The sequence below is a fragment of the Camarhynchus parvulus genome, chromosome Z (assembly GCF_901933205.1).
Source record: "Camarhynchus parvulus chromosome Z, STF_HiC, whole genome shotgun sequence".
Taxonomy (NCBI): Eukaryota; Metazoa; Chordata; class Aves; order Passeriformes; family Thraupidae; genus Camarhynchus; species Camarhynchus parvulus.
In genome coordinates, this window is record NC_044601.1 from 65,635,833 (window position 1) to 65,659,777 (window position 23,945).

Genomic DNA, 23,945 nt, shown 5'->3' on the forward strand with positions numbered 1-23,945 from the left:
TCTGGGAAAAAGACAGACAAGAAAAATAATCTGCTTATTATTTTATTTTTTCCCCTTAAAACTGTCAGCAGTTGAATCATTCTTCTACTGTGGTAGAGTTCACAATGCATTAATATGATACATTTTCTCCCTAGAACTTGAAATATTTAATATACCTTCAACTTTTTGTCATTCAGGATGGTGATGAGTCATCTCCAATTTTAACAAGTCCTGAAATTGTTAAGATTCCAGATCCCCAGATGTCTATGGTAAGCATGCTGCATGTTGTGCCATCTGCATTACAGAGTTACTGTTGAACTTTTCATAAATGTAGTTGAAAGCTTGCCATTTAAAACATTTTAAAATTCCAGTGGCAAGATATATTTAACCAATTGAGAAATATCAGTGGGTTTGAATTTTGTATTTATTTTTTTTCTATTTCTGCTGCTGCTAGATTAAAATACAAGGATTGATTTAATGCTTATGTTCACCTCCTTCTTTCCATGCATAATGTGCTTGCTTCTGAGGTGTAAGAAAGCAAAGAAGGGGGATTGTTGGCAAAAGAGATTAGAGGGTGGGAAGATAAGAGGGAGCTGAAGAAGAGGAATGTAGAATTTAGGGACTGGTGCAATAATTCTTGGTCACTTCCTCTGTTAAAATATTTTCTCCCTACACTCTCTTGTATGTTGTCTTTCATGTAGACAGTGCCTAAGTACAGTTCTAGAAAAGATTTCCATTATTGTGGATGCCAATTCAGTGGGACTGGTATTGGCAGCTTTGGGAACCTTAATGTAAGTGGGCTTGTACTGGCAACACTGTTTGAGCACCCTGTAATCTAACACTGCAATAGCAAGTCTGACTATGCTGGAAACTGCCTTGGCTGCTGAAAACTCGTTGGCACTGTGGCTCCTATTGTGGCTCCTACTGTTGCTAACATGGTATTAACAGTGGGACAAGTTTTTGAGATTTTTTTTTTGCATACAAAGCTTTATGCTGCAAACATTATCCTAAAGAAAATGTTTATTAAGTGTTTAGCACGTTTGAGTGCTGTCAGTCATGGATGTGTTGACTGAAACGCTTACATTTTGCAGCAATTCACCGAAAGGCAAGGTAGGGTTTGTTAATGCTTTATCAGAAACTGAAACAGACTCTCAAAACTCCCAACAACCCTCCAGATATTATTAGAGGAGTTTTTTTGTAAAATAAACAAACAAAGCCAGAAGATGCTGTACTTTCAGATTTGAATTTTCATTTTTGTGCATTTTTCAAGAGACTGGTGAGTCTTCTCTAGACGGTTTTGCTTCAATAGTAATTTTCTCTGAAATTTAGTATTTATAAATATTGACTTACCCTCTGCGTTTAGGAGAACTTAGTAGAAAGCAAACATCACAAACTTGCTCGAAGTTTAAGAAGTGGACCTTCTGATCATGACCTGAAGCCTAATGCAACTACACGAGACCAGCTTAATGTAAGTCAGTCATATGATGGCTAAGTTTAATTTTATTAGGTAGGTTGGTAATAATGTATGGTGACAGTTTAAAGAAAGTACAGTTAATTTCAGTTTATAGAAAATCATGAATGAAATGTTTCAGAGTGCTTAGGTAGAAGAGTCCAACTCAGAAAGGAACACAAGGTGCTTGTTAATTTATTTTTTTAACCATTTAGGGGGGGTTAAGAATGTGTATTTTGTGCATGTCATGTGGGTGTGAGTGGTACACTTAAAGCAACTGTGTTTGCCTGCACTGTCAGTTCAATCAACCATGTAACTGAGAAGCATCACCATGATACCATAGCTTTGTGTTGTTGGAAAGCTTTTTTTTTTCCCTAGCTATTTTTGTGTTGTCAGTGTTGTGCTTTCTCACAGTATACTTTGTTAACTTGTTGATTTTGCCTGTTTTTAAACTCACTTTCTGACTGTGTATCAAATAGATCATAGTGAGTTATCCACCAACAAAGCAACTAACGTATGAGGAACAGGATTTGGTGTGGAAATTCAGATATTACCTTACTCATCAGGAGAAGGTAAGTTGGGTTGTTAAATGGTTTGGGCTGGAAGGGGCCTTGTCCCTTATCAGTAAGCTTTTCCAGCTTATGTAAATATAATCTGAATCTAGTTTTACCTTTGTGTGAGACATTAGTTTTTGAAAAAAATTCCTTTGGCTAGCTTTCTACTAGTGAATTGTCCACTCTCCTGTTTAGGCCTTGACAAAGTTCCTGAAGTGTGTCAACTGGGATCTACCACAAGAGGCAAAGCAAGCACTGGAGCTGCTGGGCAAGTGGAAGCCCATGGATGTGGAAGACTCTCTGGAGCTTCTGTCATCTCACTTCACCAACCCAACGGTGCGGCGCTATGCTGTCGCCAGGCTTCAGCAGGCCGATGATGAGGTATTCACTGGTCTGTTGGTACATGGAAATGTCAGCTGGTCCCAGGATTTTTGGTCTCATTGAGTCTTTGAAATGTTTGTACTTTTCACGACATTTTCATGAATATTGGTAAAGGAAAGCAACAGGTGATTCACTGTGTTGCTATGTATTGTAAGGTTTTTGGGGAGCAGTCTTTACATAATTAAGTGTCACACATTGATAGTTGTCTTAGCATGAACTGCCAATAGTTGCCGGTTTTGCTAAACAAGGTAAAACAGCTCTCACCCAAAACGAGTGATAAATTTTGAGTGTTAACCTGCAGAAGTACTCTGAACTTAAATAGTAAATAGAAGGATTTTCAGCAGATTCATCTGGTGAATTCAGTATATCATCATAATCTTTTGCTAAAGAAAATGAGTAGAAGATTATCTGTGGAAATTAGGTCTTTCTAATTGTATACTGATTAGAATGTGATGAGCTGTGATTATGACTAGAGCCCACTTAATAGAGTCTAATATGCTAAATATCAATTATTTATATATTTTATTTTGACAGTTAAAATAAAAAGCAAACCCAGGTTTGAATGTATTACCATAACTCTTGAATCTTTGGCAATCAGTGGAGTTTAAAATAGGCAGCATAAATATATTATATTTTTTCAAGCCTACTTCAGTAGCCTAGGTCATACTGCTGTGACATTAAAAATGTATCTTTTACAAAATATTGGAAGGGTAAGTAAACAGAAGAAGTTGAACAGTAAAGGCAACAAGGTGATTGTAGACAGCAAGTGGTTAAAAATCTGTTCTTTAATCTAAAACAGATTAGATATGTGTTTTTTCTCTTAGATCCCTAGCTACACAAAGGATAAAAAAAATAGTCCATTAAAGAAGAGAGAATTTCCATTCTTGATACCATAGTCCAATTTATGCTTGAATTTTCAATTTTCTTCTTTTGAGACACAAATTGAAAGCTTTATTCTATGGATGCTGGAAGCACTTAGGGCAGCTTAACTAAAGAGATTTTTAACATAGCAATTGCACCTGAATATTCACTAAATTAGTACTTACTGTCTTTGAGTAAGAAACAATAGTAGAATGATAATGCAGTATCTTTTGGGAGTCCAACTGCATCCAGCACCAGTGTTGCTATGGTACATTGCTTGTTTTGGGAGACTTCCATTTCTGTGTTAGTAGAGGTCACTAAATCCTGACTAAGTTTATCTGTAAATTATAATTTTGTAAACAGAAGGAGTTCTAGTTTTCTTTGACTGACACCCTTATTTCACTTGGATTTTTTTCTTCCCTAAGGATTTGCTGATGTACCTGCTACAGTTAGTCCAAGCATTGAAATATGAAAACTTTGATGACATAAAGAATGGCCTGGAGCCGAGCAAGAGGGACAGTCAAGGCTCCATGTCAGAAACTATGACAACATCTGGATCTAATGCTTCAGAAATAGACAGGTAAGAAGCTTAGACTTCCAGCAGAAAGGCAGAAACATGTAATATTCTAAGACATCAAATTGTTTCTTCTTTTTAGGGGAGCTTTTCATATTCATCATGTTATTTTATAATCTGAACATTAAAAAAAATCCCCAGGAATAAAATCAATCCTGACAAATCTGGAGCATTCATGAAATGTGTTTCCTGATTATACATAGTTTACAGAGCAAACAGTGCTAAAGTTATGGCCTTTGCTCTTACTACACAAAAGGAAGAAAACTTCTGTAGAGCAGGAAAAACACTGCTCTTGCTTCCTTCTGTATTTGCAAAAGTACAAGATGTCTTCAGTGAAGTTACGTGAGGTTCCACTGCCTGCTTTCATCACAGAATGTGGATCTAAAAGTCCAATCAATTTGAAGTGAAAAGAAATTTCATTCTGCTTCTGCAAAATAAGGTGTAGGGGAAGACTTGTGGAAGCATACTTCTTATACTTGCGGGAATCCAAAAGAAGGACTGAGGTAGCTAATAAAGTATTAAGCAAAGTGCAAGTGAACTTTGTAACCAAAGTCTTCTGTGAATATTTGTTACAGATTTTTAGGATTTTCAGTCTTAAGCTTCTAATGACTTGTAACATGAGGGTGTATTTTTTGTGTTACAGTTCTACAGCTTTTCATTGATCATTCTGCAACGCCGTAAAAGTGGGTGTTGTGGGAAGGGTGGTGTATTTTGAGGCTCAAATGATACTTAGATCTTAGGAGAGAGCTATTCAATTACTTCTTTTCAGGTAAATTTACCATCTGAAAACTTTGCCTTGCAAATAAGCATTTGTCTGCTCTGTGTAGTTTCATTCCAAAGACTAGTGCTTGCAGGTGTTGTGTATCAGCAGTTTCATCTTAGAACATTAGAGAAAGCTCCTGAAAATGCAGACTTGTTGAATTCCTATCTATGTCTGCTTATTTTGAATGGAAGATGTAATAAAATGCAAAGTTTATTTGAGTAAATGTCCTTCACAGGCATAAACTGGCACAGGCACAGATTTTTGCTGTTTTCAGGAACTGCAGCTGTCAAAGTTGCTGTTCATGCAGTTTGTTCTGGAACAGGATTGGGATGCTACCTTCAAGGAAAGGTAGCGAAGAAACTCTTCCAGTTTTCTGAATTTATTATGCTGTGGAAGTGAAATTCATTGTGATTTCCATGCATGCTCCCTGGCCCCTAAGCAAGAACCTTGAGTCATACCAGTTACGTGCTTTCCTTTGTATAGTTCCCAGATTATGACTCCTATTCCACCTGTTTCCTCTCCACCTCTTACTTCTAAGACAAAAGAGCTTGCAGAAAATGAAAACCTTGATGTAAGTCACATGATTTAGTTTCTATTTATTGTACTTTTCTAGTGACCTGGTACTGTTTCTTGCTTTGGTGTGTGAATATTTGAATCCTTTGGGTAAATCTCACTGAATATTTGAAGTGCCCAAAGAATATAGATTTAAAGTAAATGCTAAGAAAATAGCAATGGCTTAATTGAACTTTTTTACAGGGTGTCTCTTTATGTCCATGATCACAGTATGCAAAGCTGGGGGACTGGAAATTAAAGTATTCTTCTGTAAAGGAGAAAATTATTATGTGTTAGCAAAGGCTATCACATACTGATTAGACACTGAAAACTGCATGTGTTCAGGGTGTTCTAAAACAATCTTTTAATAGAAAACTGTTGTCCAGATATTTCAGTCTCTGCAGTCTGTTCTTTCGTATTCTTTGACATGTCATCTTTTTTGAACTTAAGTGAGACACTGTCTTGATTTACTTCTGCTAAGGACTATATTCAGTTTATGCCAGAAGTAGACAAGTAATAGGAATGGGACTGGAGGAATGGAAAGATAGAAGGTAAAGACATTTTGAAGGAATCTGATTTTAATCTGATATGCAGATTAATTGGTCTTTGAACTAATGATCCATTCCCTGCAATGCAAATTGTCCTGTTTGAGTCTTAATACTGCATAGAAAATAAACCTCAAATTGAGCATATCAGTAAAGATACACAGATTTCTTGCTACCTGGATTATTAAACCTGAAAGAAGCAGCTAAATGAAGAAGAAACAAATTTGTTTTCTTGAAATGTAGAACAACTTCAAGATTGTTAGATGCTCTGGATACAAAACCGAATGGGAAATCTCATTGGGAGTTGAATGCTATGGCATTTACAGCAAGATGTAATTGCATAGGAGGAAAGAGTAACATATTATAAGTAGAAATTACATTAAAGGTTTCTTTTTGGAGAACATGATTTGCTTTTTATATATTGGTAACTACATTACTGGAGTAGCAGACTTTCTACTTTTAGTAGTGTTGCTGGATTTAAGGGAATATTTAAATTATTGTGATTTAAATATTAGGTAGGATTGGATTCAGATTTTAGAAGGAAATATATCTCTCACAACTGTTATATTTACTTGGTGTTTTTCCTTAACTTTGTCTCTCTCTCAAATGCTTAGATTTCTTTGTAACTTAATTTTTTATTTTTGCTCTTCTTAAATCCCTTCCAGCAAGACCTTTGCACTTTCTTGATATCACGGGCATGCAAAAACTCCACATTGGCAAACTACTTGTACTGGTATGTTAGAAACTGTTTATTTATACTGTATCAAGAGGTAATTGAAATCAAAGCTATAATGCCCAGAAGGATGCTCATCAAAAGATGACCTGTCTTGAGAGCTTCAGAATCTCAGTTTTTCTCAGGGTAAAGTAGCAGATTTAAAATAATATGCATTTAAACATAGTTGGAGGCTAATGAAATGTAGGAATATGCATTACTGTTAGACTAAAGGAGGTGATGTCTAGAACATTACATACAATGTCACAAAAAGCAGCCTAACTATGTTAAAAGTTGTCATTCAACTTATTTATGGTGTTGGGGAGGAGATTAAGTGCACCTTTGCTATGCTTTGCTGTTTGTGTGGTTGTAATTTTTGTGCTTATAATGTTTGACAGTGTTGGCTAGAATACTGAAGTTATGCACTTAAATATGAATCAAAGGTGTATGTTAGGAAGATTCATGAAGGAGGGGTTTTTTTTGTTGTAACCTAATTTTAGTTTTATTTATGGTTATGAGCACAAACAAAATGTCATTGCAGATATGTGCAATCTTAAGGGGGAAATTCAGTTGTAAATATTACTTATTATTATTGCTTAGTTTAGGATCTTGTCTCAGCTCCGTGTATTAAGAGTAAAATTAGATGTCTAAAGTTGTAATATGCAAGCCTTCTGAACAAGTATTTGCATGTAGGAATTTTCTCATTTGAAGCAAGCTGAGATGAGTAGAGCTGTACTGTGTCAGAGTGTGAGTCTGTGTGTGTATTAGTGTACAAACATCTGCATATGCACAACACTCACAGCTATTTACTTGCATATACTCATGTATTTTAAAAGGAAGACCTTAGGTGCCTTTTATATGGATAAACCTAAGTCATATGATTCTCATGTGTAACCTTTGTAGCTGCATCAAATAACTAAAAATACTAATGGATATGATCATATTTTAGTTTGCTAAGAGCATTAACCACAGATAAGTTGTGAATTGGGAAATAAATGTGATATGTGATGTAAAATATAATCAACAGTTTTTATAAAATTCTTGCAAGAAACTTGTAAACTATGCTGAGAGATTCCATCTATAACTTTCTAAGTTTTATTGTGTAATTATTTTTATTAGGTTGAATTTTAAGATACTTAACTGAATGACTAATGTACATTTGCAAGCAATAGTCACTTCTGTTGCAGTGACCAAAGATAATGTTCAGCTTCATTAAAAATTACTGTTAAATATAAATTATTAAAATAATTGCAGTCTGAATTGGTGGGAGTAGAAACCAAGTGCTTGACCTAGTCAAATATTCTTCATTAAGATGTTGGTAGCTTAACTTACTTCTATCAGCTTGATAGAAACTGTTCTTGTACATTTCAGCAACATCTCAGACACTCTGTCTACAGAAAGTTCAAACATCCATAACTCTGTGGAGTTTTTTTGACTTATGACTTAAAAAAATAAATTCCACAAAACGAATAAGAAAAGTCCACCAAACCAAAAACCCTAGTCAATTTTTTCTTTGTTTTCTTTCCAGACATCTCAATTTCTCAGTGACAAAACACAAATGTTGCAGCCACTGTATGAGCTGACGTAGCCATAAATCCTCATGGCTGCTGATCAATTGTATGTTTCAACTATCCAGACACAGCAACTAAAATAATCAATGGAAAGAGTACAATAACCCTTGAAAATGGAACCTTCTGCTCAGTCGCTTGTCATTGTAAAACTATCCTGTCCTTTAACAGTGGCCTCAGAAGTCAGTGCTACTGCTTTTTCTGTCTCCTCTTTGGACACATGAGACACCTACCCAAGTATGAAGCATTACTCTTACTTCTTGATTCAGAATAGCTTTGAGAAACTGTCCAGGGCTTTTTAACAAATTAAGATGAAAATGGCACGTTTCAATTAATTACTTCTTCTTTTCCTTCAAGTTTATGTGCAAACTTTGGGGTTACTTTTATACACACATTCGTGGAAGAACAGTCTATAACATGCATTAGCAAGGCCCTAGGAAGAATCTTTAGTTACAGATTTCATTGGGGTTGTACACATGGAATAAGTTACATATGCCTTATTCTAGTGGTAGTAATTTGTTGTGTATTTATAAATAAGACTACTCAAATCTGATCAGCTGCAAATGACAGACCTCTAGTCTTGTCTCACAACTATTCTGTCATGAAGAGATTCTGCACAAGTACATAGGGATGGTGTAATTCTTGCTGATGTGTAACGGCCAAGAGACTGTCTTGAATTAGTCACTTTTGAATCCAAACACAGTATTTGAAAATTTACTTTCTTTCTTTTTTTAATAGTATTTATTATACTTTTATTTTATTATATTTTTATTGAATGTTTTTGCTGGGTAGTACGAGGAGATACATTGACCAACAGAAAGAAGATATGTACATAGCTTTCAATTAATAGCTACATTTGCTTGTCAGTGCTGCAAGTAGAAATTTAGACAAAAGCATTCCAAATGACTGCTTAACATCAAAATAAATTTTCAGTGTAGGTGTTCCAGATGGTACTATTAAGTTTTGTATCCAATTCATAATTTAGAAATGGAAACTCTGGCATGTAGACTCTGAAGAGCTGCTTTAGGACCAATACTTTTCCTTCTACCATTTCTAATGATAAAACAGGGAGCAGGTAGGGTGAGATTCTCCTTGTATTGTAGGTGCTCTTGAATAACAAGTTTGCAACCACTAAATTATGTAGCAGGTAGAATTATGGTTCACAGTGGAAAACATGCTCAGTTGTACTTCTTGGCTGGACTGTTCATACGATTTGGACTTCAGGTGTGTCCTCTTTGAGTCATGACACTTCACTGTAAGTGAAAAACTACAGACACTTTGGTAGACTCTCCTGATCCAAATGGAATTGGGGACTATGCAGTTTTAAGGGTTCAACTGTTGGTTCAGCTATAGATCTCAAAGATCATCTTCATTTTTAGTTACAGATCTGTAATACAGGGTTACTGTGTTTCACTCAAATTGTGTAGCTCCAAGAGGATGGTATAACTCAGGTTGCTTTTATGCTGCAGGTATGTAATAGTGGAGTGTGAAGACCAAGATACTCAGCAGAGGGACCCAAAGACTCACGAAATGTACTTAAACGTGATGAGAAGATTCAGTCAGGCTTTGCTGAAGGTAATGCCTCTGTGTCAGGAAGTCTGTAACAGTTTGGGATAGTTCTTCCTTAAAAAGATTCAGGTGTCTAGGAGGATGAGTTGGGTTTTTTTGTGTATGTGTGTCTCATGCATTGAAATTTTATAAAAGCTTCCACTCCTGCTCGAATTTTGAATTTGTAAGCTGAAGAAACTGCCAAAAATGAAAAGAGCAAATATTGAGAGCTCTTTCTTCTTTTTGTTGCTTGCTCCTGTTAGTAACATACTGGTTCTAAAATACTGTGCCTTACACTGGGTCTAAAACATTCTAAAAGCCTTGTGTAATCAATGTTATTTATTTACTATTTATTTAGTTATTTATTGTAAACTCTCATCCTTGAGGCGCATGTGGAGAGGCTGATCTGGAACTCAGGAACAGCACTTGCTGTTCTATGTGTCGGCAGCAGAGGGTGCTGGAGCAGCAGGGAAAAAAAACCTAAAACAGCCAAAAAAAAAATCTGTGAATTGGAAGTTTTACTGTATAGCAGATATGCAGTCTTTACGTAGTTCCCTATATCTCACAATTTATATAATTTCCAATTTTAGGGGGGTTACTTGAATCTGACTCTTGTGCTTCATAAGATTATTTTGCAGTTATCCGTAGTAACTTACTTTGGCTGTGTGAATTGGTTTGTCATGCATGGCTGTTCACCACTGAAATTGTTGAAGCAAATTGAAGTGCACTGTTAGGTCAGATCATTGATTGCCAGCTACAGTGACTGTGATTGTGTTTTACAGAAAATACCTTTTGAATTGACGGGAAATTGATCATTATTCACTTAACCTCTTAAAAGCCTAAAGGTGTAAGAAAAAAGGAATGATTTCTAGATAAAATAATTACAGAATGAGGAATTAATTCTGTTACTTTTCATTCTCTTAGGGTGATAAGTCTGTCAGAGTTATGCGCTCGCTTTTGGCAGCCCAGCAGACATTTGTAGATCGGCTGGTTCATGTAATGAAGGCAGTGCAGCGTGAAAGTGGGAATCGTAAGAAAAAGGTAACTAAAGGATTGGAAAGCCTGTCTGTGGCCTAAATTTGACAGTCAGTAGGAATGTTAGCCTTTCATTAAAGTTCCTTAGCACTGAGATCTGTAACAGATCTCCATCCTTCTGTAATAATTTTGGTTAACTGTGAACAAACTTTAGAAAGGTTCTGATAGTTCAAAGTTCCGAAGTGTGTTCAAAGTTTGTAGATAGAAAACATAAGAGGCCCTTAAAAGCACTCATGGGGTGTTTTGGCCAAAGAAATATATGAGAATAGTTAAATAGTTGATGATATAACTGAACATTTTGGGGGGATGTGGGAGAGTATCAAGTTATTGTCATTTGAGTGGTATGCCAGAACAGATAGTGAAAATCAGTTACTAGCAAGGTTTCATCTGTTCCAAGAGCAAAAAAACCTGTTCTTCTATAAGGTATGTGTTTATCAGAACTCTGCTTTCTGTTGGGTCTTGAGGAAAAGGCTTTCTATTATATGTTTAAAGAAGCTTTGTCCTTCTTAGCTAAAGTGTTTTAAGAGCACCTGACAGGTGGGTGTGGGAAAGAAAGTAGAAATGGCAGAGAGATTTCTGTTTATGTATAACCTTTTCCTTTGACACACATCAGTATTTCTAAACATGAGTTTTTCAGTGTGATGATTCTTTAAATGTATGGGGTATATTTATGCAGAAAAATAAAGCACTTATTAACAAAAAGTGAGGCAACCTGCTATGTATCAGTAACAAAGGCTAAAAGAAGAGAATTTTTCAATTTGTACAATTTCTTTCCTGCTTGTGCATTGGTAGTGTTCAGTTATATATTCTTTTAAGACATCTCTGTAAAACTAAGAAATAAATGGCTTTTACTTTTAGATTTCATCTAGCTAGCAGCAATTAAGCGCTAAAACTATTCCTAACAGTTGTGGACCTCCTTGGTGTCTGTGTCTGTTATATTCAGCAAGGGAAAAGGCTACAGATTTTATTGTATTCAACCTTTCCTATGTAGGACACCAAGTATAAAGTACTCAAAAATTGATGAGGTTTGCGTTTCTGAAAACTACAGATACAGGAATGTCAAACAAGTCTGGAAATCAGATCAGTGCAAGCTATTGACCATTTGCTTCTGTGGTAGTAGGAAATTCCTTGGTGGAATTGAGGCATATAAAGTTTCTGAGTTGAATTTTAATCAATTTCTGAAATATAACTAACATTTAACTTTGGTATGAGAAACAAATCATTCTGTGCTTTGTGCAGGCAGTTTAGAAGCAAGTTGTTTTAAGACTGTCATATCTGGAACTTAGAAAATTACTTGAGTGTACTAACACTAAATGGAATATCTCCTTTGTTATTCAAATCACTGCAAATAGAAATTTTTATTTTCCGGGATTATATGAGTGAAACCTTGATTCTTTTTACAGATAAAGAGTTGAATAAATTGAATATTTGTTAGTAATGCATCCTTCGTTTATGGACTTCATATATACCTAGTGTGTCTTTATGTTTTGTCGGTTTTTTCTTAAACAAATTTTCATTCTTTTAGAATGAGAGGCTTCAGGCATTGTTAGCTGATAATGAAAAGATGAATTTAGCAGATATGGAACTTATTCCACTTCCTCTGGAACCTCAGGTGAAAATTAAAGGAATAATCCCTGAAAGAGCCACACTCTTCAAGGTAAGTGAGAGCTTCTGAGTAGCTGAAATACAAACGAATCTTGTGAATCCTAAACTTAGAAACATCAGTTGAAAGATGTAAAGGGACAGACATAGTCAAGGCAAAATGCAATTGTAGCATGCTTTTTAAATGGTTAAACAACTCCTTATTTTCTTTTGTTTTTCAATTTAAATTTTTAAATTTTAAAGCAGCTTTTATAAGAGTGATACAGATGATGAAGTTCAGAATTTCCCAGAATTTTGTTTGTGTGTTCAAGAGGAGTACCACTTAAAGATCAAAATCATGTAAATAAAAGCAGGTGTACTGTGTCACATTTACATTTGTGCGTCTATTCCATTGCTTAATAAAGCTTAAGTTCATAGACTGGAAAGCACTGTGGTGATCCATTTCATGTAGTTACAGTCAACTGACAGGTAAATCCTATATCCCTGTGTTTGGTAATTCCTTAAACCAAACCATAGCTGCTGTTTGTGACCATAAAACAGTCAATGTACTGTTGAAAGGACTGGGGTTACTTTGTTTATTTTACTGCTTGAAATGTAAGTTAATTCTAGCAGTGTAAGTTGTTACCTGTGCTCAGTGGTGTTGGACCATTTTATGAATTTGTGTTCAACTCCAATAGGTGACTGCAGTCTAATTTTAGGATGACCAAAATTTTCTGTACAAGTTGGACTTATGTCCCGGAGGCCTTTGTTTGCCAGTTAAAAATTCATGTAGGCTGCTATGACAGCCAGTGTTAAATCTGTTATCTCTGATAGATCCTAGATTTATTATGCACAGTAGTTTCATCAGAGTCCTTGTTGACAGTGTTGTAATTTGAGTTTGCTTAAAGTCAGAGATATTGTGCATAGTTTTCTGCCAGTTCTAGCTTGCTTCTCTATATCAAGTTAGTTCCTTTGATGCATAGGCTTCTGCAGTTGCATGCTCTTGCACCTTTGGTTGGAGGCAACATTGAAAAGATTTTGTTAGGAAAGCAAACTTTTGCAAATCATCATTTTGTGTATGATTTAAGAGTTAGGGAAAGAATGTGGACAAACATAGCTGGAACAGCAGCTAAATGTTTCCTATCAGTAATAATAGCTGAAGTTCTTCAGGACAAACTCGAGGCAGTCTTTTACATATTGGTCTTCTGTAGCTGTGCAAAAAAATATAGGACCAAAAATGTGAGATGTAACTTGTTTCAAAATCAGAGATTTTTTTTCTTCTCCTAATTCTGACAGTTGACATTTTGCCATTTAATATCTCATTCTGGGCTATGGGATAAAAAGCCAAATGGAATTAAAAAGGAAAGAATTACTGATTTTTGGTGCCTTTGGACATCACATTAGCTTTTGTAGGACTATATAAAGAATAATTTTGCCTTTACATGTGGAAGTTAATAGTTTTGTGGTATTAATTTAAAAATGTAATCTTACTGCTCAAGATTGAACTCTGTACCTCGATTATATTTTGGTTTGCTGTGGAGGGAAGTGACTTGGTCAGTTGCAATAGATTGTAACATTCATGTAGATAATTGATCCCCTTTGACCCGTTTTATGTGGAAAAATTGCAAACAATTAAATGGGCTTTCTCAAACAATAACGTAAAAAGGCACTTTTGCTGAATAGATTATGGAAGCAATTAATTGTTTAAGATGACTTGCCCCTAGGAGTTCTTTCTTGCTTATCCTATAATTATGTTGCATTTTGATCTGATCACTTTAAATTTGTTTTGATGTGACCTTTTGCATAGTGCTTCCTTGTTGATTGGAATTACATGCACAGGGAAAAAAATTGAATACTTCTGTCCTTTCCTCTTCTGCTGCTGTGGGGTGCAGGGAGGGAGAATGTATCCTTGATTAAAAAGGAAGGAAAGCATTAAGGTATTTTTCTTACTAAAATACAGTTACACTTTTGGTAATTGGAAGTGGTACACTCTAAACTATTGAGGCAATGCAAATACAATGCAAAGATTTTATTTCTGAGCTCCCCTGTAGCAATGTGTTAATATGAGCGCTGCTGTGAACCAGCTTAGTAGTGTATCTCCTTTTGCAGAGTGCCTTAATGCCTGCTCAGTTATTCTTCAAGACAGAAGATGGAGGCAAATATCCTGTAATTTTTAAACATGGCGATGATTTACGTCAAGATCAACTTATTCTTCAGATTATTTCACTCATGGATAAGGTGAAAATTATGAATCTATATCCTTGTTTTTCTGTTTTCTTGGTTTTTCTTGTCAAAAACAAGACTGTTTAACACTATTAATGCAGCTTATATTGCTGATAATTCTGGAGTTCTCAGATCTCTATGTGGCCTTTTTTCTTTTCTGTATAGATGTGCAATTAACCTGTGTAGATTAAAAGAAAAAAAAATACAGAATTGCCAAACAGGCTCTCGCTCATTATCAGTTTCAGTGGAGATCAATGTCCAGTACACATCCTTTTAGTAATAGAATCTGCCTTTCTGTTGCATTTATCTTTGCTTTTGTATATTGTTTTTTCCCAGCTGTTAAGAAAAGAGAATCTGGATTTGAAGCTGACACCCTATAAAGTGCTGGCAACTAGTACGAAACATGGTATGAATACATTTATTTCCTAAACATACAGTAGGGAGACGAATCTCTTCCCTGTGTTCTTAGCATGTAAGAAATTCTTGTTAGAATTTAAACCATGGAAGTAAACAATCTGAGTCACCACAGTTTTCCATAGGCGACTCAAATATCTCCATAAAAGGAGCCTGGTCTGGATTTAGGAGTAAATGACAATCAGCAGTTACCAATCTTTGCTGCTGGCTTTCCGCGTGGTCATGAATAAATAACCTAACACTTCTGTTTAGAGATCTTTTCATGAAATGGAGGAGAAAAACAGAAAATCAAACTTGGCTGCTTTTAGATACATTCTGGATAAATATTTAGAAAACCATCAACATACTTTCTCTCATCTTGAAAACTTGTGAAAACACACCTTTTGCAAGTTAATTTGGTGTTAATGACAAGTTGTTTTAAAAGTATTGAAGGCAGGATATTGGAAAATGGGATCAAAAAAGTGGGTTTTTTCCTATTAGAACCAGTTGAATGACTGTGTATTAGTTCTGTCCGTTCATAAACATGTGTTACATAGTAGTTTGAAAGTTCTGTGCATTGGAGATTTTCTCTTTTGGCTGTTTTCTGTCATAGGCTTCATGCAGTTTATTCCATCAGTACCAGTTGCAGAAGTTCTTGCTACTGAGGAAACTATACAGGTACGTGATGGGGGAGTTGTAAATTGTCTTCTGATCAAACAGTTGTAAGCTGAAGGCAACAAATTACAGCTGGAAACGATTGGGGTTTGTTTGAAAAGGTATACATAAATGACCACTTGAGTATCCTGTGTTCTAAAAGTAACACTATTTAAATAAATTACAGTGGAGTTTAGTTATGATATTGAAATATCAGCTTTGCTGTAGTGACAAAAATGGCAGATACCTGACACTTTTTGCTGCATGTTTTGTTTCAGAGTGTTTGTCTTTCATTCATTTGATCTTGTCAAAATATGCTTTGATTAGTTCTTTGTTCAATGAAACAACTAAATAATTCATTTGTATAATTTCTGAAGCCTGTTTCCCCTCAATAGTGGACGTATAGGTACTGTAACTTGGTTTTGTTAGCAGATCTTCTTAATTCTCATGGATTTGAGTGGAGACACACAACTGAATAGTGGCACACAAAACTCATACTGGTTTCAATCCCAGCACACAAGCCAGATAGCAGAGGTCAGCTGGTTGAGATAAATATAGCTGGATAAAAACATACCAAATTGCTATATGAGGTGAGCAGCTAATAGATTTTTTAATGAAAATAGAGCATATTTATTTGGATTTGATTTTTCATGGTGCTTCTTTCCTTTTGTGCAGGCAGTACTGAAGCTCGCATTTTTTTGTAGTTCAGTGACTGTGAGCCAAAGCAAACTAGCCCTCAGCTCCTATAAACTACCTATGTTAAAACTATGAATATCTAAATTATTTATCATTTTTCATTATCATTTGTTTAACAAAAAATAAGCGTACCAATTACTTATCACATAGAAAAAATGCTAATCACTAATCAGTGACCAGCATCAGGTTACGTAAGTTGGGTTTTTTTAGCTTTCCATTTCATATAGGTTGTGATAAGGTACATCTGCACAGTCAGTAATTATACAGACTATAAAGGGCTTTCTTGACAATCCTTTGTAATCTTGGAAGTGTACTATTCATGATTCATTCCATTACGTATTTTTATAAAATAATGTGTTTAGAAATGCCTTTGAAACTGTTATTTTTCAATTCCTTGCGACATCATGTGGCTGGAAATAGGTGCCCTTATGTTTCAGTAGCTTTGCAGACATAAGGAGCAATTATTCCTGTGAAGAATTTTTAATCTAAATAGACAGTGCGCCAAAAGAGTGAGATTTCCTGTGCTGAAGCATGATTAAATAGCTGAGCATCATAGGCCAAGGAAATTAAAAGCAATTGAACACTTTCAGGTGTTGTGGAAGTTTAGTCTACTCTTTTTGGAAGTACTCATTCTGGATTTCACAGCAGTTCTAGTAAAGATGAGTACTCTGTATAACTACTGTATTAACTATTGAAAAGATTTGAAGCCAGCAAACCAGTGCTACCTGGTGAAACGCAGATCTCCAGGACAGAAAAGCTGTTTTGGTGTTTCAGTGTTACTTACCTTCTATCAACAACCTTAAAATTGCAGTTCATGTTGAAGTTCATTTACATAAATGTCTTAGTTTTTCATTTTGAGTTTAGTAACTTATATGCTGTCAAGGGGACTACTACATTCTTCTTACAGTGTTTCCTTAGGTTGTGCTTACTGGAAGAAACTTTGCTTAGGCTTGGATATAACTGAGTTTTCTCTTACTCAAGAAGGTTAAGGGGATTGTTTGGCCCTGTCCACATTTCACAGGAAATTCAGATTTCTCATTTTATGACTAATGCTTATTTTCTTTTTAAACTCAATAGCAGCTGTTGGTTTTATTGAGGAATAGGGAGACATAAGGATGCTAAACTATTTGAGAGCATGCTCCCCAGGTGTAGTTCTAAAGCAGGACTGTTAATCCTGTTTTAGTTTTTGTTAATGTGACCTGAACAGTTTGCCTTGGAAGTATTGTCACTCATTGTTACTGATTAGTAACTTTTGAGTGCATTCTTAATCTTCTGAAACATTTAATAAAGGAAACTGTTTTTCAGTTTCTGTGCCGAGTATAAGAATATGATGATTGAGACAGGATATAAATAAAGTGATATTAAACTAGAACTTATGAGGTGTTTTGGGGGTGGTTGTTAGTTTATCAAGTTGTAATTGTGGCCATGTGTGCTCTTGATTTAATTTTTTTTTTCCCTAAAGACCCAGTTTCGTATTATGTGGAATAACTAGATATCTTCATGGTATTCTCTCCAGAACTTCTTCAGAAAACATGCCCCTAGTGAGACTGGTCCTTATGGAATCAGCGCAGAGGTGATGGACACGTATGTTAAGAGCTGTGGTGAGTTACAGTCTAACAGCTGGTAACTTCTTAGGTGAAGTCTGAAGGGTATGGTGGATAAGTTAGTTTAGATGGCTGCAAACGGGGCACTGTGCATATACTTGCTGTCAGAAATGCAGTGAAAAGAATAATTTTAAGCCTGGCACGTCACATACAAGATGGCTCTTGATGGGTCTTAAAGGAGAGTATGAGGTAAATACTCTTTTCTTTCCAGCAGTAATCTTATCTCTGCCCTCTCTGTATTTTGAGTTGGGGTCTTCATAGTGCAGGGACACCTAAAGCATTTATGTAATGGTAAATCATCTGCATCAAAATTCTAATTGGTTTTGAAAACATTAGGCATTTTGTGGGCTGTGGTTACCTTTGTATGAAAAGAAAAAATGGTTATGTATTTCTTGTTTAATAAACTGATGACCATGTTCCATAAAATTAAAAGACCTCCATTCTAATAAAAGAAAAGAAAAAAAAGAGCATTCAGGTGTGACTGCGCAGTATCTTCTCCTTTGCCCTTCTCTTTCTGGTGGTGCAGCCTTTAGAACTGCTTAAAACTGTCCTGTTTAGTGGGTGAAAGCAACAATTAAAACTGCTTGCTTTTTATCACTGCTGATCTTGTGAATGCTACTGACATGGATGCCTAATACTTGTTTACAGTGGCCTTAAAATAGCTTCAATTCAAAAGATGTACATTCCCTTAGTTCACAATATTTCAGCTTCTTTTGAAGTACCTTTATCCCAGTATTAAAATAATTCAGTCTTTAAGGGTTAGGCATGTAACAGAATCGTCAGAAATTAAAATCCCAACAGTATTGAATAAGTTCTAGAGTTTTAGTACTTCAAACATTCTTCATAATGCTGACATTGATTATTCTTCACCTGCACCACTCCTGCCCCCAGTCTCTGTGGTATATTTATTGTTAGTGAACTAGAGCTAAAATAATGTAATATGCTGTTGTTAATTGTGTGGAACTTGTTTCTCTCCAGGAAAGGTACTCATACTGATGTTTACAATTTCCTTTTTACAGCTGGTTATTGTGTGATTACTTACATCCTTGGAGTTGGAGATAGACATCTGGATAATCTGTTGCTAACAAAAACAGGTAATTCTTTTTAGCAGTATAATTTTATAGCAACAGTTGTTTAATTTGTAATATGTTGGTACTTTTTCTCTGCATTTTCCTTGTGAATATAACCCACTGAGTATTGCAGACTAGATTATGTTTTAAAATGTATTAAAAGTTGTATTGTCTCATTTGAGGTAATATTTGCTCCAGTGTGGAATAAGAAGATGATTTCTTAACTAGAGGAAATGAAGGATTTGAAAATAAAACTACTTCAGCTATTACAATCACTGCTGTGGGACAGAGGGAATTTCAGTTGTTTTCATTGAAAATGAGTTCATGTGTAGCTGCATGTGCTTCACAAAGTTTTGACAAATAACATTTCTTATAGGGGAACATCTTTCTGAATTGTTGTTTGGCTTATTTTTACTTGCTTGCTTACTTTTGAACTACAGCTTCCCTAGGAGTTCTGATTACTTGAATACCTTCATTACATAGTGATGGAGAATTAAGAGTTGTGGTTAAGTGTTTATTATGAAGTGAAACGTTTATTGAATGAGAAACATTTAAATAAAAATGTTATTTGGAAAAAGAGACCCATCCACGTGGAAGGCTTATTAGTTACAGGTAAGGCTGAAGCATATACTGCTTTTAACCATGATAGTCTGAAAGAGTAAAAAATTTACAATTGGTCTTGATTAAGAGGTCTTGCTGTAAGCTCATGGGGGAACGACTAAGGCAAGTCTATTTTACCTTATCTGTTTGAAAATATACAGTCATTTAAAGATCTTTCTTGAGAGGTCTCTCATTTATCTGTTGTGGTGGGTATAAATCTTTCCATAGCAGGATCTGCTTCCATGCTGAGAGTAGTAATAGTTCAGTGTTGTGATTTGGGATAAAGTGCATCTTGCCTGTCTGTGTTAAGTACAGCACGGCGGCTTTACTCGAAGAATTTGGGGAGTACAGCAGAGGGCAGTGCACATCCATCATACATTCCAAGTCTGAAAACCCACAGTCTGCCACAAACTGAGGGCTTTTGTGAGCTGTCAAGAGAAATCCTTATGATTCACATGTTCCAAATACAACAAAGACCTTCTACCAAGGCTTGTTTTTGCTACTGAGAATCCCTTAGCCTTAAGTTAGAAGAAGCTAATTTCATTCTTTTCCTGAAGAATGCATGCTCCAAGTACCTCCTTCGAAATCATACAATTCTATATGCATCCTTTCTTGATGATATTCATGTAATGAGTTGACGTTTTCCAGTAAGGAATACTAGGTACCAGCTGTGGGTTTATATATTTCTTACATATCATTACCCTTTTTTTGGCTCAACCTTTCAGTTTGGTGAATGTAGCCACATCTGTTAGACTCTTTCCAATAGAATTGGCGCATCATCTTGTAACATACATGCTTATAATAGATATTATATAAGTCCATGCTTATAATAGATATAGTATAATTTAAATATTAAGCCCTAGATACAGAAGTTCATAAAAACATATTGTTTTCTACACATTAGAAATGTGTCTTTTTGCATGAGATGTCAGTTACCTAATGAAATAATTTTGGTTGTCTTTCATGACTCTTTTATGCCTATAGTTCTAGAAACAGAGTGATTTTTTTGTAGTAGTAGTCTTGAAAAAGACATCTGGATTTTCACATTTTTTAGTACTGTATCATTATACTCCAAGGACAACTCTAGAAGTGTGTTTGGAAGGAGATGTGGGGAACCTTCAGCTAAAACATCCTTATCTGTCAGTAATGTTAAAAATTACAAAAATACTTGCATTGGTTTCATAAATGTGTCTTGACTGGTAACCCAAAGGCCATTAAATACTCAGTATTCCATGGCAGAGATATTTATTTTCTCTGAAAACTTTGAACTTCTTACTTCTCATGGAGACAAAATGCATTTTCAATTGGTCTGTGTTTTAAAATCTTGTTTCTAAAGCCATAGCAGATATTACTGTGGTTTGTGGATAACCACACTTTTTCAGCTGTATGCCCAGGTTTAGGCAACATCAGTGACTCCTTTTAGGATTACAGACTGATTTATATATTGAAGTTGGCATCTGATTTAACAGCTAACATTCCTTTTGTTGCCTTGGAAGGAAGATCTGGGTGGTTGTGAAGCTGAATTGTGACCTACAAGGTGTAGCATGTTCAGTTAACTTCCATGGAAAATGCACTAGGCTATTACATTGTAATTACACCAAGCCTTCCCCTGAGAACATTTTGTTCTGTAGTTCTTACACTCACTGATTTGATTGTAGAGTCAGGGTCTAGGTACTAATAAAATATCCAGATATGGATGTTTGCAAGGCAGCCAGTACATTCATAAGGAGAGTTAGAAAATATTTCAGCTTTCATAGACAAGTGAAGTCTCCTGTCCCATTAGAGGTATCTTAGTAATTTCATCTTGCTTTATAGACGTGCAGAGGTTTCACAAAGTTCCAGGCTATGTGTGGATATTGTAGGATATCCTAGACATTCAAATAGCTTTCTTGATAGCATTGCTTATGTGTGTTTCTGACCAACTTACTCTCACCCTAGTGATGACCAGCTTATCTTTTAGTAACCTCTGGTCACCTGCATGAAAATGCAAGTTCCCAGTATGAGTTCCCAAAGTACAGGGGCTTTGACCTGAGCCGTACACTTGACATTGCTCTGTAGCAGGAGGGAAAATTGCTATGTCAATAAAATTATGATATTAATATAACATATAAGAGCAGGTCAAAGACTCGGTGCTCAGAGCTTGAAAACTACATTTGCTTTTGGCATCACGAGTAAATAGATGAAAGCACTGGGCTGTCTTCTCATTTAATGCTTAGAGGTAGAACTGTGGTCACCAAATGACACCACATTTATTCTTCAGTCTCGGTTAGAAAGGGTTGCCAGGAAAGACAGCAAGGACCTGAACAGATTAATGTGTGAAATGACACCATGTGTTTGTACTTCCTGTGTTTTTTAGTCAAAAAAATCTATCCCAGAGCAGGTCTGAGATGGTAGAAATTGAAAGCCTGCAAGATTCAAACATTCACTCTCTATCAGTACTTAAACAAGTACATTGTAAAATACGTTTATTAATGTTGCAAAATCCTGTAGTATGTAAAATACAATTTTAAAATATCTTTTTAAATGTTACTGGTCTTGATAGAGGACATCCTTATTTTTTAAAAAAATATAAACTAATGCATACTTTTGCCCTTTAAATTTCTCTCTGGAATTCCATTTTCTGTGTTGCTTATTGTTAAAAGAACATAACCTTTTAGCTTTTGATCTGTTAAAACACTTTTTCTTCTAGGTACCTTGAACAGCATTTGTCATCTAGTTATAAATGTTAGACCTGTTTTTTTTTTCTTATAATATGCCTGAATAGAATGTATTTTGAGAATGGACAGCTTGGGGGACGGAGGTGAGTTATAATGCTTAAAATAAGCTGGGCTCTTAACAGTTACATGGGTGACAGTGTTAAACTTTACCTCCATCTGTTGCTGCACACTGGCTTAAAAACCTGTATCCTGAATAAGTTCTTAAAAATTCACATTACTTTCATTGTTGTGTAGTCTTAGAAAAGTTGTAGGATGCTGCTTATGAAAGTAAATTAGGCATTCCGATTTTTTCATCATGCCACTGCTCTGTTATCAAAAGAGAAATTTTGACAGTAACATTAGAATTTCTGGGAAAGCCAGAAAAACACCCCATCCATCCAGTCATTTTCATCAAGGACTTTTCATCCTATTGCTTCAAATTTAAAATAGGAATTTAGTTAAAATAATAACTAAATTGTATATTTTTTTATATGGGCCAAGTTAAAATAATAGTGGTGCTTGAGGGTTGCAAAGAAGTAATGAAATTTTTGTTTTGGTTTACAAATTGTGTTTTGGTTTAGTGGTTTTTTTGTTCTTCCCCAGCAACACAATCAGAGTAGTTTGAAATCATTTGGGTTTTTTTACTGTTAAGAGACAATTGCCATCATGTTACCATCAGACTTACTTTATTTCAGTAATTGCATCTAATTTGCTCTGTCCTCTGCATTTTAAGGTTTTCAGAGTTCTGTCTGGTTTTCAGTGTTTTTTCCTAGCAAAATGAAACAATCTTCTGTGCCGCTCTGTAGGCACTTTCTCCTGTATTAAAATCTAAATATTACCAGTGAAAGTAATGGACAGATCACTCTCTCCAGCTGCAGTCAGGTATTACTGGCTATTGCAAGGACCAGGTGTGAATTTTTATTTTCTACAGGTCCATGCTTCACTTAATCAAAGATCGCTGAAAGTCAGATGGACTTTGAAATCCCTGACGCCCTGACTGGTGGTCGGGGTGGCTTCCATGTTTTGTACCATATCCTTGAAGTCTCCAGTGGCCTTTCCTCTCTATTCCATGTGTTAGAAAACCAGGTGTTGAGTGGAAAAAGGTAGTTAAACTCCTAAAATAATTCAAAAAACAAAAGCTTAAAACTACCTAATAGTATCAACTCTTAGATTTTGAATTAAATAATTTTATATATGCATACTCCTTACTCCTAGAAGCTTCTCTTCTTCCAGTCTGTAAATGCCTTCCAGTTAGTGAAGTGTCTTTCTTTTTCTACTGTAAAATAAACAGGAAGGGCAGGGTGATTTCTAGTGCACTAGTTTTAAAGATGAGATCTGTTTCACATGTTGTCTTAAGTAACTCCTGGTTATAGTTTAAATCATGACCAAAACAAACAAAAAAACCCTCAGCTTTATGATTTAGCACTCTTTGGGAAGAGTAATAAACCAAAGCAGAAGTCAAATTTGGTCTGTAATTTATAAGCATCTTGCAAGATTAGGAACTCTTTAAATTAAGCCATAATAAATTGGAAGAAGTTGGATCAGGTAAAACATGATGGTCTAAGAGATGGAAGGGTATGTGTTATGACACTCAGACTGTATATTAAAGGAAGGAGGTGTAATTGTTTGTAAAAACATGTTTTACAAACAATTACATACTTTGGAAAAAGTAGTGTTGCACAAAGAATAATATACTTTAGAATATGCATAGCAAAGCATAACATACTTTAGAAAAAGTAGTGTTGCACAAAGTTCACATGAAGGCTGGATTACTGGGAGGATAGGTGATTACTGTGTATAAATACCATGATATGAGTATGAATTGTTACAGAGAAGTGACTGATACAAGTTGTAGAGAGACCATCCCTGGGGATTCTTAAAAACTGTCTGGACATGGCCCTCGCTA

At 35.4% G+C, this 23,945-nt stretch overlaps 1 protein-coding gene across 1 annotated transcript in view; it reads left to right on the forward strand.

Annotated features, from left to right (window-relative positions):
- Nucleotides 1-23,945, forward strand: part of PIK3C3 (phosphatidylinositol 3-kinase catalytic subunit type 3) — a 68,628-nt gene that overhangs the window by 17,024 nt on the left and 27,659 nt on the right. Inside the window, exons 7-21 of the mRNA XM_030968362.1 lie at nucleotides 177-248; nucleotides 1,343-1,447; nucleotides 1,909-2,001; nucleotides 2,179-2,364; nucleotides 3,651-3,805; nucleotides 5,046-5,133; nucleotides 6,325-6,392; nucleotides 9,409-9,514; nucleotides 10,412-10,528; nucleotides 12,048-12,179; nucleotides 14,213-14,341; nucleotides 14,663-14,732; nucleotides 15,333-15,397; nucleotides 17,586-17,670; nucleotides 18,693-18,767. Of these exons, the coding sequence (XP_030824222.1) occupies nucleotides 177-248; nucleotides 1,343-1,447; nucleotides 1,909-2,001; nucleotides 2,179-2,364; nucleotides 3,651-3,805; nucleotides 5,046-5,133; nucleotides 6,325-6,392; nucleotides 9,409-9,514; nucleotides 10,412-10,528; nucleotides 12,048-12,179; nucleotides 14,213-14,341; nucleotides 14,663-14,732; nucleotides 15,333-15,397; nucleotides 17,586-17,670; nucleotides 18,693-18,767 (1,546 nt within the window). The remainder of the gene's footprint in view (nucleotides 1-176; nucleotides 249-1,342; nucleotides 1,448-1,908; nucleotides 2,002-2,178; nucleotides 2,365-3,650; nucleotides 3,806-5,045; nucleotides 5,134-6,324; nucleotides 6,393-9,408; nucleotides 9,515-10,411; nucleotides 10,529-12,047; nucleotides 12,180-14,212; nucleotides 14,342-14,662; nucleotides 14,733-15,332; nucleotides 15,398-17,585; nucleotides 17,671-18,692; nucleotides 18,768-23,945) is intronic.